The sequence below is a fragment of the Scyliorhinus canicula genome, chromosome 14 (genome assembly GCF_902713615.1).
Source record: "Scyliorhinus canicula chromosome 14, sScyCan1.1, whole genome shotgun sequence".
Lineage (NCBI taxonomy): Eukaryota > Metazoa > Chordata > Chondrichthyes > Carcharhiniformes > Scyliorhinidae > Scyliorhinus > Scyliorhinus canicula.
The window spans coordinates 84176283-84191194 of record NC_052159.1 but is presented as its reverse complement, the minus strand read 5'-3'; the positions used below and the strand labels follow the sequence as shown (position 1 = coordinate 84191194).

General features: G+C 45.7%; 1 protein-coding gene across 21 annotated transcripts in view; it reads left to right on the top strand.

The window, feature by feature from the left end:
- picalma (phosphatidylinositol binding clathrin assembly protein a) overlaps window positions 1-14912 on the top strand; it is a 161830-nt gene that overhangs the window by 111358 nt on the left and 35560 nt on the right. For 17 of the 21 annotated variants that reach the window (XM_038818475.1, XM_038818477.1, XM_038818483.1 and 14 more), the window contains 2 exons: window positions 10581-10661; window positions 12526-12642. In XM_038818475.1, coding sequence (XP_038674403.1) covers window positions 10581-10661; window positions 12526-12642 — 198 coding nt within the window. The remainder of the gene's footprint in view (window positions 1-10580; window positions 10662-12525; window positions 12643-14912) is intronic. The other 4 variants (XM_038818492.1, XM_038818488.1, XM_038818489.1 and 1 more) reach the window with 1 other exon arrangement.

The window sequence follows — 14912 nt, the reverse complement described above, 5'->3', positions numbered from 1 at the left end:
ACTTTTGTTCAACGAATTGCATGTCCTACATATGCTATACATGCCATTTGATGTAGAAATTGGACATTTCACTCCTGCATACTGGATGATTATTGGAGGGGTTTCACTCAGAAAGGCATTGTTATACATATAGTATGGTCAAGCCCCTGCCTTCAACCATTTTGATTAGCAACCTGGGAATGGCAGGAAAATGATAGCTCTCAGCATTCTGGAAGACTCGGGTGCAGATTTTCACATGTGCGGGTACACAGATGAATTCCTGGCTGTGCAAACCCGACTGTGACAATGGCTGCCTGCAGGTCAGACTGTGGATCTGGGGGTGGGCTGGATTGAAAGTTGGACCTGCCGACCTGCTGGAGTGGGTGCAGAGTAGGGCTGAGAGGAGGGCTGAGGAAAGGAGAGCCTGCGTCTGTGGTTTGGCGTTGTGCCAAATTAAATTAAAAAAAATAAACAGCAATCCCAGCACTCCCATGCTATCTTGTGCTCCTTTACCCGTACTCCTTCCATGCCATGTAGAACATACAGTGCAGGAGGAGGCCATTTGGCCCATCGAGTGCACAGAACCACTTAAGCTTCGCTTCCACCCTATCACCATAACCCAATAACCCCTCCTAACCTTTTTTGGACACCAAGTGCAATTTAGCGTGGCTAATTCACCTAACCTGCACGCCTTTGGACTGAGAGGAAACCGGAGCACCCGGAGGAAACCCACGCAGACAAGGGGAGAACGTGCAGACTCCGCACAGACAGTGACCCAGCGGGGAATCTAACCTGGGACCCTGGTGCTGTGATGCCACAGTGCTATCCACTTGTGCTACCATGTTGCCCACATATCAGATCCTTGACGGCACCAATGAATTTATGCATTTTTTGCACACAATCACGTTTACTTTTAACAATCCCAAAGGGTGCCATACCTCTCCCAAAGGGTGCATTATTGCTCCAAATGTATCATGGGATGAGCTCCAAAGACCTTACCTCTCCAAAGGGGCAGTCTGGCTATCCATTCGACTCCACCAAGTTTGGGCCTCTTACCTGGTACAATCTGCACTCTCTGGGTTTCATGCTCCTGGCTTACAAAATCTCACTTCAACTGAGATAGTTGCTCATTTAAATCACTAGTTGCCTCCATAAATGATAGGTGCCTGAACTTCGGCCCAACTCCTGCCGATGTGGGAATGGAACGTGCCATTCCGTGGCTCTGTCGTGGCGACTATCTTGACCCCAGGCTCTTACTTTGTAGTTACTGGAGAACAAAGGGCTCCTTCAGCATGCTGCTTGATGCCCATCTTGTAACTAAAGCAAGAATTGTCTCTCACTGTGTAAATTAACCATTTGGGAAAAATGATTAAGCCACTGTCTAGAACTGGAGAAATACCAATTTGGAGGCTTACTCAGCACAACCATGAAAGCACTTCCCAGGTGGTGAAAGCAAGCCAGCTTGACAGTCCTACAAGTGGGGAAGAGGATTGATTCCATGTAAGAGACAGCTGATCAACAGGCTGTCCTGTTTCACCACGTGTCTGAATCCCAAATAGCAAGAAAACAATCCCTTTTACTCCAAACTTTATTTCCAGTGCAAGTGCTATCCTGAAAAGAATGCTTGTTTATAGTAGAAATGTATTGTCCCCTTTTTTTAGTCTTTATGGGATTTGGGGCTTTGCTGGCAAGGCCAGCATTTGTTGCCCATCCCTAATTGCCCTTAAACCTAATGGCTCGCTAGGCTATTATAGAAGGCAATTTGGAGTCAACTACATTACTGTGGATGTGCAGCCGCATGTCTGCCAGAGCAGGTAAGGATGGTACATTGCTTTCCTAAAGGACCAGCTGAAGTTTTACAACAATTGGTGATAGTTTCATGGTCACCGTTACTGAGACTAGCTTTATATCCTATATTTTATTATTTGTAGTTTTAAACTCCAGCAGCTGTCGTGGTAGATCTTGAATCCAAGATCTCAGAGCATTAAAATGGGTCTCTGGATTGCTAGTTTGGATTATTAGAAGCACCCTGAGATTAAGTGTACGGTGACTTCTTAAAATCTATGTGAAAGTGAACAATATAAAATGTTTAAAAAGATATTACTGTGACAATCTTAGATACTTTTTTAATAGATGGTTAGTTTATCCCTGACACAAGAAATATTGATTACATAAATCCCAGAATAATTCTGAGGGTGTTTTTTCTCATTTTGTTGTACTTGATCTTAGATGAACTTTTCATTTTCCACTAGACTTTTTGTTTTCTTAAAAAAGAGACACTCCTGAATGTTTGGACAAATGCTTTGCAGTTCAGTTTCATTTTATGCTGACTGGCGTAATCTTCTGCTTCCCCTTGCATTTTGAATTTTATTATTGTTATACGGTCTGACATTTTTGTTAAAGTCATCATAGAGGAATTGGAATTGAGTGCACAATGTGTGCTGAAGGCTTGCATTGTCAGGGGTACAATCTTTAGTTGATACGTTACATATTCCACCATCATCACCAACTCCTGAAAAAAAACCCTTGACTCATCCATCATCATCATATCCATCATCACGCTATCTGCAACCTCACTTTCCCTGCCAGGCTCATCTACCATGCCGCTTGCATGCTCATCTCTGCCAAATTTTCTTGGTTAGGTTTCTCCTGTCCAATTTCTGCTTTGTCATGGCATTGAAATGTGTAAAGAAATTCTACCCCACATTTTGCCCTGGATTCGCTGATTCCACAACTAAGGAAACCTTTATTATTTAACCTCCTAAATCTCACATTGGGCCTATCTACTGCAAGGGAAATGGTACAAGCATCACAAACCGTTGAGTTTAGCAATGATTTCTCATCCCTAGTACCATCCTGGTGAAGATGTCTGAAACTGCACACCATACACTGACTTAATCAAATTGAAAATAAAGGAGTACAATGCTGCATGGATTAGTGGTTGATGGGAAGATTGGGAATTATTTTTTAGAAACCAGCAAAGGACAATTTAAAAGAATGGAGGGAGAAATTTGAGACTGAGAGAAAACCAGCAAGAAGCCGTGGAAGCGTCTGCAAGTATGTTAAAAGGAAAAGAGTAGCTGAAATATGTTTGGAGGTTGAGACTGGGGAATTAATGAGAAACGAGGAAGTGGCAGAGACATTTACAGTCTGAGGCACAAGAAGGCATTCCAAGAATAGTAGTAAATCAAAGAGGCGAAAGGGGGAAGATGTTAAAAACAATCACCATGAGAGGAAAAAGCACTGAAAATTAATGGGATTGTAGACTGATCAGTCTCCTAGACCTGATGGCCTGTATCCTAGGACTTTACAGTAAGTGGCTGTAGAGATAGTGGATGCATTGTTATAATCTTTCAAAATTGTAGAGATGTCTCCACTTCTATGAATTCAAAGTGGTTAGAATATGTTACTTCTGTGATCTCTTTTGTTGATGTCTCGGTGTTTATTTGCACAAGATTTAGAGGTGCAAAATGTTTGAAGCCTCAGTTACTAAAACTACAATTGACATGTCTGATTCAATATTCAATTTTTAGTGTTATGAATACGCTGCTACTTTTATTTAATTTTATTTAATTATTTCCCCAGAAGATTAGTGAATTTTCTTTTAGTTTCCCACATGCCATTGTTACTGTATGGTTTATTGGTTCTCTACATATTGTATACTGGGTGAATGGGTATGGAAGGACCTTGAGTTAGAATGGAGGCAATAAGGGACCATGGGCCATTAGTTGGCATGGAGAGAACAAGAGGCCACGGGGGAGTGGGATGTGGATGGGGGTATTGCTGAGGGTATAATGGGTGAGGGCGAGAGGACTTTATAGCTTTTAATTCAACCTAAATGAAGTCCCAGAGAGCATAGTTGGGTCACCGTGTTACTCGGCTGTGGCTCCAATCTTTGGAAGTTTTCTGACTTGAGCTTTCCACCTTGGTGGCAAAAAGCTAGCCCAAAGAGTCTGCAAGGATACGTGACTGGGAAAATGTGAATTTGTCCACTTTGGCAGGAAAAATAGCAAAGCATGATATTTAAATTGAGAGAAACTCTAGAATGTTGGGGGACAGAGGAATCTGGGTGTCTTTGTACACAAAACTATGAAACTCAACTTGGTTGAGGGGCCTAAATAGGATAGACAAGAAAGACTTGATTCCCTTAGCGGAAGGATTAGTTACCTGGGGTTATAGATTTAAGGTGATAGGTAGAAGGATGAGAGGGTACATGAGGAAAAACTTTTCACCCAGAGGCTTGTGGGCATGTGGAATTCATTGCCCAAGTTGGTGGTTGAGGCTGTAACACTCGACTCATTTAAAAGGTACCTGGATCTGCATCTAAAGTGCTGTAACTTGTAAGAATTAGGAAGCAAATATCAGCCTTTATTGCAAGATGCTGGAGTATAAAAGTAGGGAAGTGCTGCTACAACTGCTATAGGGCCTTGGTGAGACCATACCTGGAGTATTGTGTACGGATGTTTTTTTGAGGGTCATTAGACTTTGGAATTCACTTCCTAAGAGAGCAGTGGAGGCCCCGTCATTGAATTTATTCAAGGTTGAGTTAAATAGATTTTTAATTAACAAGAGAGTCTAGGGTTATGGAGAGCAGGCAGGAAGATGTCCACAATTGGAGGAGCCGTGATTATATTGAGTACCTACACTGACTGGCCTACTCTTGCTCCTATTTCTTTTCATCTTACGATCTAATCACTGCCAATTAGAAATTTATCACAGCATCTTTCTGCGATACTCTATGTCCTTATTTTGAAAACCTCAGGTATTTCTGGCCTTTTGAATAGCCCTATCGACACAGCTCATTTTCAAGGAATTTTGTATTTACTACCCTCTTACCTCGTTCGTTCGAATTACGTCAACAACTTCTTGCTTCATTGCAAGTGCCTCTTATTTATCTGTTACGTCTGTCAGTCTTTTGATAACCACCCTTTTTGTCAAGTGCTTTCAGAGGACTACCGCTCCTACTGATATGGATGCAAAATAGTTCATCCTTAGCAATAGTTTTTCCTCTGCCTCCTATTACATCTAGAGTCCCATCAGCATATTATTATTGGTACCCATCTTTTCCATATCTGCAAATTACCCGTTGGTGATGACAACTGCAGACATTGGGTTGACTTTCACATGTACGCTGAAATTGTCCAGCTCGACCCCTCTCGACCTTCCAACTGTTTTTGTGGTTTTTGGAGTATGTCGAAAAAGATTCAAGGGATGTGGGCATCACTGGCTGGGTCAGTACATATTGCCCATTTAAGAGGACGTTTCGGAGTCAACTACATTGCTGTGGATCTGGAGTCACATCTCGGCCAGACCAGGCAAGGATGACGGACCTCCTCCACTAAAGGGCATTAGTGACTCAGATGGTTTTTTTCTTTTACGATAACCAACAGATATTTTTATTGAATTCCAATTACACCATCTGCTGTGGTTGGATTTGAATCTGGATCCACAGATTTTGCTCTGGGTTTCTAGATTTCTAGTCCGACAATGTCACAACACCACTGCCTCCCCACAGATGTGTGCAGCATCCAATCCTGAATGAATCAAAGCTTTTTAAACAAAAAAAATTTAGTACCCAATTATTTTTTTCCAATAAAGGGACAATTTAGCATAGCCAATCCACCTACCCTGTACATCTTTGGGTTGTGGGGGTGTGACCCACCCAGACGCTAGGAGAATGTGCAAACGCCACACGGACAGTGACCCGGGATCAAACCTGGGTTCTCGGTGCTGTGAGGCAGCAGTGCTAACCACTGCACCACCGTGCTGCTCCTGAATCAAAGGCTTCACTGGGAGCATCACGGTAGCACAAGTGGATAGCACTGTGACTTCACAGGCCAGGGTCCCAGGTTCGATTCCCCCCTGGGTCACTGTCTGTGCGGAGTCTGAACGTTCTCCCCTTGTCTGTGTGGGTTTTCTCCGGGTGATCCGGTTTCCTCCCACAGTCCAAAGACGTGTAGATTAGGTGGATTGGCCATGAACCATTGCCCTTAGTAACCAAAAGATTAGGAGGAGTTATTGGGTTACGGGGATAGGGTGGAAGTGAGGGCTTAAGTGGGTTGGTGCAGACTCGATGGGCCGAATGGCCTCCTTCTGCACTGTATATTCTATGTTTTTGAAGCTTATCCAGTGTTTCATTTAAATCCATTAACCTGTTTTATAAATTCTCCCATGACTTTGCTCTACATTTACAGTTATATTTTTTTCCAGCCATATATAGCATCTGAATGCTCCATTGTTCTCAATCAGTCTATAGTTTTGTCCTTCTAACACTCTGTATCTTTAGCTGTTTTCGTGATTTTGGAGTACCTATACAAAAAAACCTCTCTTTAAAAATAAAACCTGTTCCACCGTACTCTAACCCACATTTGATCACTTATTTTACTTCACAGCTTGATTTTATTCCTCATTCCTCATTTGGGGCCTCACGGTAGCATGGTGGTTAGCATCAATGCTTCACAGCTCCAGGGTCCCAGGTTCGATTCCCGGCTGGGTCACTGTCTGTGTGGAGTCTGAACGTCCTCCCCGTGTGTGCGTGGGTTTCCTCCGGGTGCTCCGGTTTCCTCCCACAGCCCAAAGATGTGCGGGTTAGGTGGATTGGCTATGCTAAATTGTCCGTAGTGTAAGGTTAATGGGGGGATTGTTGGGTTACGGCTATACGGGTTACGTGAGTTTAAGTAGGGTGATCATTGCTCGGCACAACATCGAGGGCCGAAGGGCCTGTTCTGTGCTGTACTGTTCTATGTTCTATGTACACTTATTTCTGCTGCACCTTGGAGATATTTTCGTGTAAAAGTTATTGATATGAAAGTGATCACCAATAGGAACAGAGAACTTCATGTAGTTCTAGCCAACATTCTTCCCTCAACCAGAAAAGAAAAACAGTGAACCGGACATGGTGAAATCTTGCCATCTGAAAATTGGCCACTGTTTTGCCAACAAACAGGTGCCTGAATTTTGATCTCTCGCGCGTGTTCCCTCTCGCGCCCTCTCACGTTCACTCTCTCTCTAGCTCGCGCTCTCATGTACTCGCACCCTCTCGTGCTCGACATCTCGCCCTCTCCCCCTTTGGCCTCGACTCCCATTCACCTGCGGGCTCACCCTCGCCCGCCGGCTCGCCCTCAACCCCTCTGCTGCTCGTTCGCCCTCTCTCGCTCTCTCCCTTTCTCACCCCCGCTCGTCGCTCTTTCATTCTCTCGCCCCCGCTCGCTCATTATCTCCCTCGTCCCCGCTCGCTCTTTCGTTCTCTTGCCCCCGCTCGCTCTTTCGTTCTCTTGCCCCCGCTCGCTCTTTCGTTCTCTTGCCCCCGCTCGCTCTTTCGTTCTCTTGCCCCCGCTCGCTCTTTCGTTCTCTTGCCCCGCTCGCTCTTTCGTTCTCTTGCCCCCGCTCGCTCTTTCGTTCTCTTGCCCCCGCTCGCTCTTTCGTTCTCTTGCCCCCGCTCGCTCTTTCGTTCTCTTGCCCCCGCTCGCTCTTTCGTTCTCTTGCCCCCGCTCGCTCTTTCGTTCTCTTGCCCCCGCTCGCTCTTTCGTTCTCTTGCCCCCGCTCGCTCTTTCGTTCTCTTGCCCCCGCTCGCTCTTCGTTCTCTTGCCCCCGCTCGCTCTTTCGTTCTCTTGCCCCCGCTCGCTCTTTCGTTCTCTTGCCCCCGCTCGCTCTTTCGTTCTCTTGCCCCCGCTCGCTCTTTCGTTCTCTTGCCCCCGCTCGCTCTTTCGTTCTCTTGCCCCCGCTCGCTCTTTTGTTCTCTTGCCCCCGCTCGCTCTTTTGTTCTCTTGCCCCCGCTCGCTCTTTCGTTCTCTTGCCCCCGCTCGCTCTTTCGTTCTCTTGCCCCCGCTCGCTCTTTCGTTCTCTTGCCCCCGCTCGCTCTTTTGTTCTCTTGCCCCCGCTCGCTCTTTTGTTCTCTTGCCCCCGCTCGCTCTTTTGTTCTCTTGCCCCCGCTCGCTCTTTTGTTCTCTTGCCCCCGCTCGCTCTTTTGTTCTCTTGCCCCCGCTCGCTCTTTTGTTCTCTTGCCCCCGCTCGCTCTTTTGTTCTCTTGCCCCCCGCTCGCTCTTTCGTTCTCTTGCCCCCGCTCGCTCTTTCGTTCTCTTGCCCCCGCTCGCTCTTTCGTTCTCTTGCCCCCGCTCGCTCTTTCGTTCTCTTGCCCCCGCTCGCTCTTTCGTTCTCTTGCCCCCGCTCGCTCTTTCGTTCTCTTGCCCCCGCTCGCTCTTTCGTTCTCTTGCCCCCGCTCGCTCTTTCGTTCTCTTGCCCCCGCTCGCTCTTTCGTTCTCTTGCCCCCGCTCGCTCTTTCGTTCTCTTGCCCCCGCTCGCTCTTTCGTTCTCTTGCCCCCGCTCGCTCTTTCGTTCTCTTGCCCCCGCTCGCTCTTTCGTTCTCTTGCCCCCGCTCGCTCTTTCGTTCTCTTGCCCCCGCTCGCTCTTTCGTTCTCTTGCCCCCGCTCGCTCTTTCGTTCTCTTGCCCCCGCTTGCTCTTTCGCTCTCTTGCCCCCGCTTGCTCTTTCGCTCTCTTGCCCCCGCTCGCTCTTTCGTGTTCTCTTGCCCCCGCTCGCTCGTTCTCTCTTGTCCCCCGCTCGCTCGTTCTCTCTCTTGTCCCCCGCTCGCTCGTTCTCTCTCTTGTCCCCCGCTCGCTCGTTCTCTCTCTTATCCCCCGCTCGCTCTTTCGTTCTCTTGCCCCGCTCGCTCTTTCGTTCTCTTGCCCCCGCTCGCTCTTTCGCTCTCTTGCCCCCGCTCGCTCTTTCGTGTTCTCTTGCCCCCGCTCGCTCGTTCTCTCTCTTGTCCCCCGCTCGCTCGTTCTCTCTCTTGTCCCCCGCTCGCTCGTTCTCTCTCTTGTCCCCGCTCGCTCGTTCTCTCTCTTGTCCCCCGCTCGCTCGTTCTCTCTCTTGTCCCCCGCTCGCTCGTTCTCTCTCTTGTCCCCCGCTCGCTCGTTTGCTCTCTTGTCCCCCGCTCGCTCGTTTGCTCTCTTGTCCCCCGCTCGCTCGTTTGCTCTCTTGTCCCCCGCTCGCTCGTTTGCTCTCTTGTCCCCCGCTCGCTCGTTTGCTCTCTTGTCCCCCGCTCGCTCGTTTGCTCTCTTGTCCCCCGCTCGCTCGTTTGCTCTCTTGTCCCCCGCTCGCTCGTTTGCTCTCTTGTCCCCCGCTCGCTCGTTTGCTCTCTTGTCCCCCGCTCGCTCGTTTGCTCTCTTGTCCCCCGCTCGCTCGTTTGCTCTCTTGTCCCCCGCTCGCTCGTTTGCTCTCTTGTCCCCCGCTCGCTCGTTTGCTCTCTTGTCCCCGCTCGCTCGTTTGCTCTCTTGTCCCCCGCTCGCTCGTTTGCTCTCTTGTCCCCCGCTCGCTCGTTTGCTCTCTTGTCCCCCGCTCGCTCGTTTGCTCTCTTGTCCCCCGCTCGCTCGTTTGCTCTCTTGTCCCCCGCTCGCTCGTTCGCTCTCTTGTCCCCCGCTCGCTCGCCGCCTCTCTCTCTCTTCTTGCCCCCAGTGGTGGGTTGAATGGGAGGCAGGTTTTACAATGGGGTTAATTTCAGCCGAATGTTTCACTGGTGCCCACCGTGACAGGTTGGGAAACATTGAGTCTGTATCTTGTTCTCGAATGTTGCTTTCAGGCAGTGAGTACCTTTATTCTGCTATTAACTCATACTCTGATCAAGCTTTGTGTTTTAATACTGTCATGACCACTCCGATTCCATGTGTCCCATGATATCCTTGTCATTTTATCTCTTTGCTCTCTAACTCATCCCTGATCACTTCTCTTTTGCGCCACCGCAAACATCAGTTTCTCTCAACATGTGCTGCCTGACCTGAGTTTTTCCAGCACTTAGTGTTCTAACTTCAGATCTCCATCATTTGCAATATTTTGCTTTTACTTTGTTATCATGTTTTGTATATACTGTTGAGTTTTGACTGGTAGAGAGGAGTATCGGCATTTGAAAAAATCTGAGACCTGACATGTGAAATAATGCCAATATGGTTAGTTGAAATAAGTTTCTGAAATGTTTAGCAAGTAGTCTTGACATATCCAGTACGAATACTGGTTTTGCTGACTTAGGAATTAATTTTCAATATATTTATGTCTGAAGCAGTGGTGGAATTGTAGTTTTAGGTTAGTAAGTCATTGTAAAAAATTGAGAATTGTCTTCTACTGCAGTGCTTCTCAAACTATCTGTGGCGTACCGGCAGTTTTTTTTTCCAATGTGCCAGGGACCGGTGCCGGAACCTTAGACCCCCCCAGGACGGAGCTTGGACTCCCGCTCAGTACGGCCCGAGGACGCAACAACCCCTCCCCAGCACGACCCGAGGACGCAACCCCCCCCCCCCCGCTCAGCACGAGGACGGAACCTTGGAACCCGCCCCCGCCCCAGCTCAGCACTCACCTTTGCGCTGTATCAAGTGTGAAAGTGTTTCTTTTCTGGGAGTACTCCACGTACCGGCAGACGACGGCTCGCGTACCGGTACACGTACCACACTTTGAGAAGCACTGTTCTACTGTACATTTTAGTTTGTTTGCGACATGCATCTAACAAATAGGTTTTATTTTCTGTGCTGTTCTTGTGCTTAATCTTCAATCCTCTGCTCCGTAACATCTGCTTATCTTTCTGTACTTTTTTTCTTTACACATTTTATCTGTCAGATTCCTTCTGTGGTCCTCCAGCCTATTCTAATGCTTCCCAGTTTAGAACTGAGCCCCCTGCTGTAGCTGGTCTATTTGCAGGTAGGTTTTACATTGTTTCTTGTGCTGATTATGCTGGTAGATCAAGTAGTTATTGTTTGTGTGCTGTGTTACTGAGTGTGTTTTCATTTGCATGTCAGACCAGTTATTTGATGGTGGTGACAGTGCTACTAATTTGAAGAGTTTCTATTTTGGAAATCAACCGATTGGTAAAAATTAACTTTCTTTTTGCATTGATATTTGAGGTCTTTTGACTTGTAAGCATACAAAGTGATTAATCTTTCTGACTTCATGGATTTAAAATCACTTAATATCATGTGTTCCAATGAGATTTTCTTTTATTAACAAAATATTACATTACATAGAATCTACACAGCCCAGAAAAAGACTCTTTGGATCAACTGGTCTGTGCCCATACTTATACTTCACAAAAGCCTGCCTCCAGCATACTTCATCCAGCTTTATCTGCATATTCTTCTATTCCTTTTTCTGTCAGCTGGTTATTTAAGTTCCCCTTAAAGACATTCATACTATTCCCTTCAACTACTTAATGTGATAGTAACTTACACATTCTAATCAGGTCAGCTGCCTTATTTAGATTGGCACTGTGCCAATACAAAAAATCTAGTTTGCTGACGGAAATGAGAATCTGTGACATGAAGAAAGATTAGTAACAGCATTATAAGGTCTCCTGATTCTAACAATGCTTTTAAACCTGGACAGTAAGAAGTCTTACAACACCAGGTTAAAGTCCAACAGGTTTGTTTCAAACACGAGCTTTCGGAGCACGGCTCCTTCTTCAGGTGAAGAAGGAGCCGTGCTCCGAAAGCTCGTGTTTGAAACAAACCTGTTGGACTTTAACCTGGTGTTGTAAGACTTCTTACTGTGCTCACCCCAGTCCAACGCCGGCATCTCCACATCATTTAAACCTGGAGATACTGCTACTCGATTTTCTTGCTGCACCAATTGATTTCATACTAGTGTTACTATTAGCTTTGCATTGTAATTGTAACTTTATTCTGGCATAGATTCTTTTTACTGGTGGTGGTTATAATAAATGAAGTTGCCACATAGTCCCAGGCTGCTTTCCCTTTGAGGGGAAGGGCTGACCGGTGGTGATTTAACCTGAGGATCACCACACCGTGGTCAAGGTTGAGAAAGCAGGGACTTCATGAATAACCTCAGATGGTATGGGAACTGAACCCACGCTGTGAGCCTAACTCTGCATCACGAACCAACTCTCCAGCCAACTGCGCTAAACCGGCCCCCATAATAATAAAGTACAATTATACCAAGCATTCCGATTTTGAGTGGGGTCTCTGCATTCATGGCCAAAAGTTTTTTTTCTACTGATATTAAATTAATTCCCATTGCTGCACACTGTGAAAATTATGGCAAGAACAGAAATTCCTTGCCCACAGTGTGCAATAGTTATAAGAACCTCACATCACCGTATTCTGGAACGGAATGAGGGGAGATGCTGGAAGCTGATCTTAAAGGGGGCTAATTTGGCAAAGTCAGGAATAGTGGTTTATGGCGAGATGTGTGGGGCAAAAGTAGGGGCCACAAGTTGCAAACTAAGATGAGTGTTACGGAGAATGTGAGTGAGACGGAGAATGACTGGGATTTTGAATTGAAGAAAGCATTTCAAAGATTTTATTTTGAGGAACTCTTTCTACAGTAAATGTGAATGAACTGTTTCTTATTAAATATTGCACTTTAAACGATGCTTCCTGCAATTACGTTGATTGGCAGAAACAAGGTAACAAAGTGAAAATAATCAATTAAAAATGTTAAATTTGGATTGTTGTTGGTTTCAGAACAAGAATAATTCACTTGAGTTATGAAGTTTTTTTTCTGATATTGATTAATCTACTCTAATAACTCTGCTTGCTTATATTTTTAGGGTTCAGTCCCTCACCAGCTACTCAGGCACCATCATCAACCAGCCTTAACGTTGACTTTGAGTCTGTATTTGGGACTAAAACAACTTCCACAGCCAATAGTATTATTGATTCCGGGGGTAAGAATATTGTCTGCATTCTATGTAGTGCCACAAACTTGTCGAAGATTTTTGTTTGTGTATACTAATGAAATTCATTTGCTGAAATTGGCATCTAATATTTGAATGAAAAACAATATACACTACATGTATTTCCCTTTTTTTCATTCTGCACAACAAATAGCATTTGCTTTCATCCATGGAGAAGGGTGTGAGAGAGAGAAAATTCACCTGGGAACCCACCTGTTTGAAAACTAACATGCATTTTGGCACTGCTTTGAATTTCCCCGACCTTCTGTATCTATGAACTTGTTGGGCCTGAATTTTATGGTTGCACAGCAGGTGTTTTCTTTCCAGTGGGGGCCAGGTAAAATGCCTGACGTCACAAGCCCCCCCCCCCCCCCCGGGCAGACAGTGATGCAGTGAAACTCACTATAAGCAAACAACCCAAATCAGTAACGTTTCAACTGAAGCCTGTGTAGCATTTAGCCTGGTACAGTCAGATTTTATTCTATACTCACTATTAGGCCTGAATTGTTGTATTTATTAGATACTAGAAGCAAAGTGAAACTAGGCTGCTATAACATGTTTAAACAACTGAGACACTTACATATGTGTTAACAGGATAATTGGCTAATTTTATAATTTGGCTTGGGTATCTGTTCAAGAGGTATTGAGCTTTTCATAGAACAGGACTCGAGATGATCTCAACTAAGTTTGAAGTGGTTGAAATATGCCTATAAGGCCTTGCTTTTTAAGGACCCTGACTGAGTAACCCTTCTCCAGATGTGTGAGGCAGCTTTTGTTTACTTGGCTCATTGTGTTCACTTGGTACTTGATTTAAAAGTTCAAACATTCATTGAAGTTCTCCCCATTTCAACATTATGCATTTTGACCTGTTTCCATGGTTACCTGTTACTGTTATGCCAACTCCAGCATGATGCCACCACCAAACACATCCTCCCCTCACTCCCCCTGTCAGCATTTTGCAGGGACCGTTCCCTCCAGGATACCCTGGACCATTCCTCCATCACCCCCCAATCCTCTTCCAAAGGCACCTTCAAATGTAATCGCAGAAGGTGTAACACCTGCCCCTTTATCTCCTCCCTGCTCACCATCCCCGGGTCTATACACTGTTTTCAAGTAAGGCAGTGCTTCACCTGCACCTCCTTCAATCTGGTCTTTTGCATTTGCTGCTCCCCATGCGGTCTACTCTACATTGGAGAGACTAAACACAGATTGGGTGACCGCTTTGCAAAACACCTCTGGTCCGTCCGCAAGCAGGACGCACACCTTCCTGTTGCTTGCCATTTTAACTCGCGTCTGTCCTTGGCCTGCTGCAATGTTCCAGTGAAGCCCAGTGCAAATATGGAACAGCACCTCATCTTCCAATTAGGCTCTGGATAAAAGCAAATTACTGCGGATGCTGGAATCTGAAACGAAAGAGAAAATGCTGGAAAATCCCAGGAAGTCTAGCAGCATCTGTAGGGAGAGAAAAGAGCTAACATTTCGAGTCCGCTTCGACAAAGAGTCATCGGACTCGAAACGTTAGCTCTTTTCTCTCCCTACAGATGCTGCCAGACTTGCTAAGATTTTCCAGCATTTTCTCTTGCATTCCAATTAGGCTTGTTCCTTCGGGACTTAAACATTGAGTTCAACAACTTCAGACTGTGATCTTTCTCCACCTTCACCCCATTTTTATTTCTATAAATTTGTCTTAATTTCTTCTGTAGCTCTGCTTTTCCATTGCCCTCCCCCTCCCAAACTTGGGCCATCTGTTCTCTGTTCCCAGTTGCCCTTTGACACACTGTTCACCTTTTGTTTGCCATTCGCACATTATAATCTCTATGTGCCACCATCAGCACCCTTCTTAGCCTTAATCGCCCCCATTTCCATTCCTTTTGTCTTTCAGTCCACGATACCTTTGTCAATCTCCACCTATCGCTGGCCTGCTATCCCACCCTCCCCCACAACAGTATAAATCTGACCCTATTTTCAGTTCTCTCCAGTTTTGGCAAAGAGTCATCCAGACTCAATACGTTAGCTCATTCTCTCTCCACAGATGCTGTCAGACCTGCTGCGATTGTCCAGTATTTTCTGTTCTTGTTCCAGAATCTGCAGTAATTTGCTTTTAACTGTTTCTATTTCTATATTCTTGATGGTTAGCTCTACTCTCAACATATTTGACGGTAGTGAATTAAGTTGTTTATTATTATGACCATTTACACATCAAATTGACAGTTATAGGAAGAAAGCTAATACCAATTTTCTAAAAGCATTTGTTCATCCCC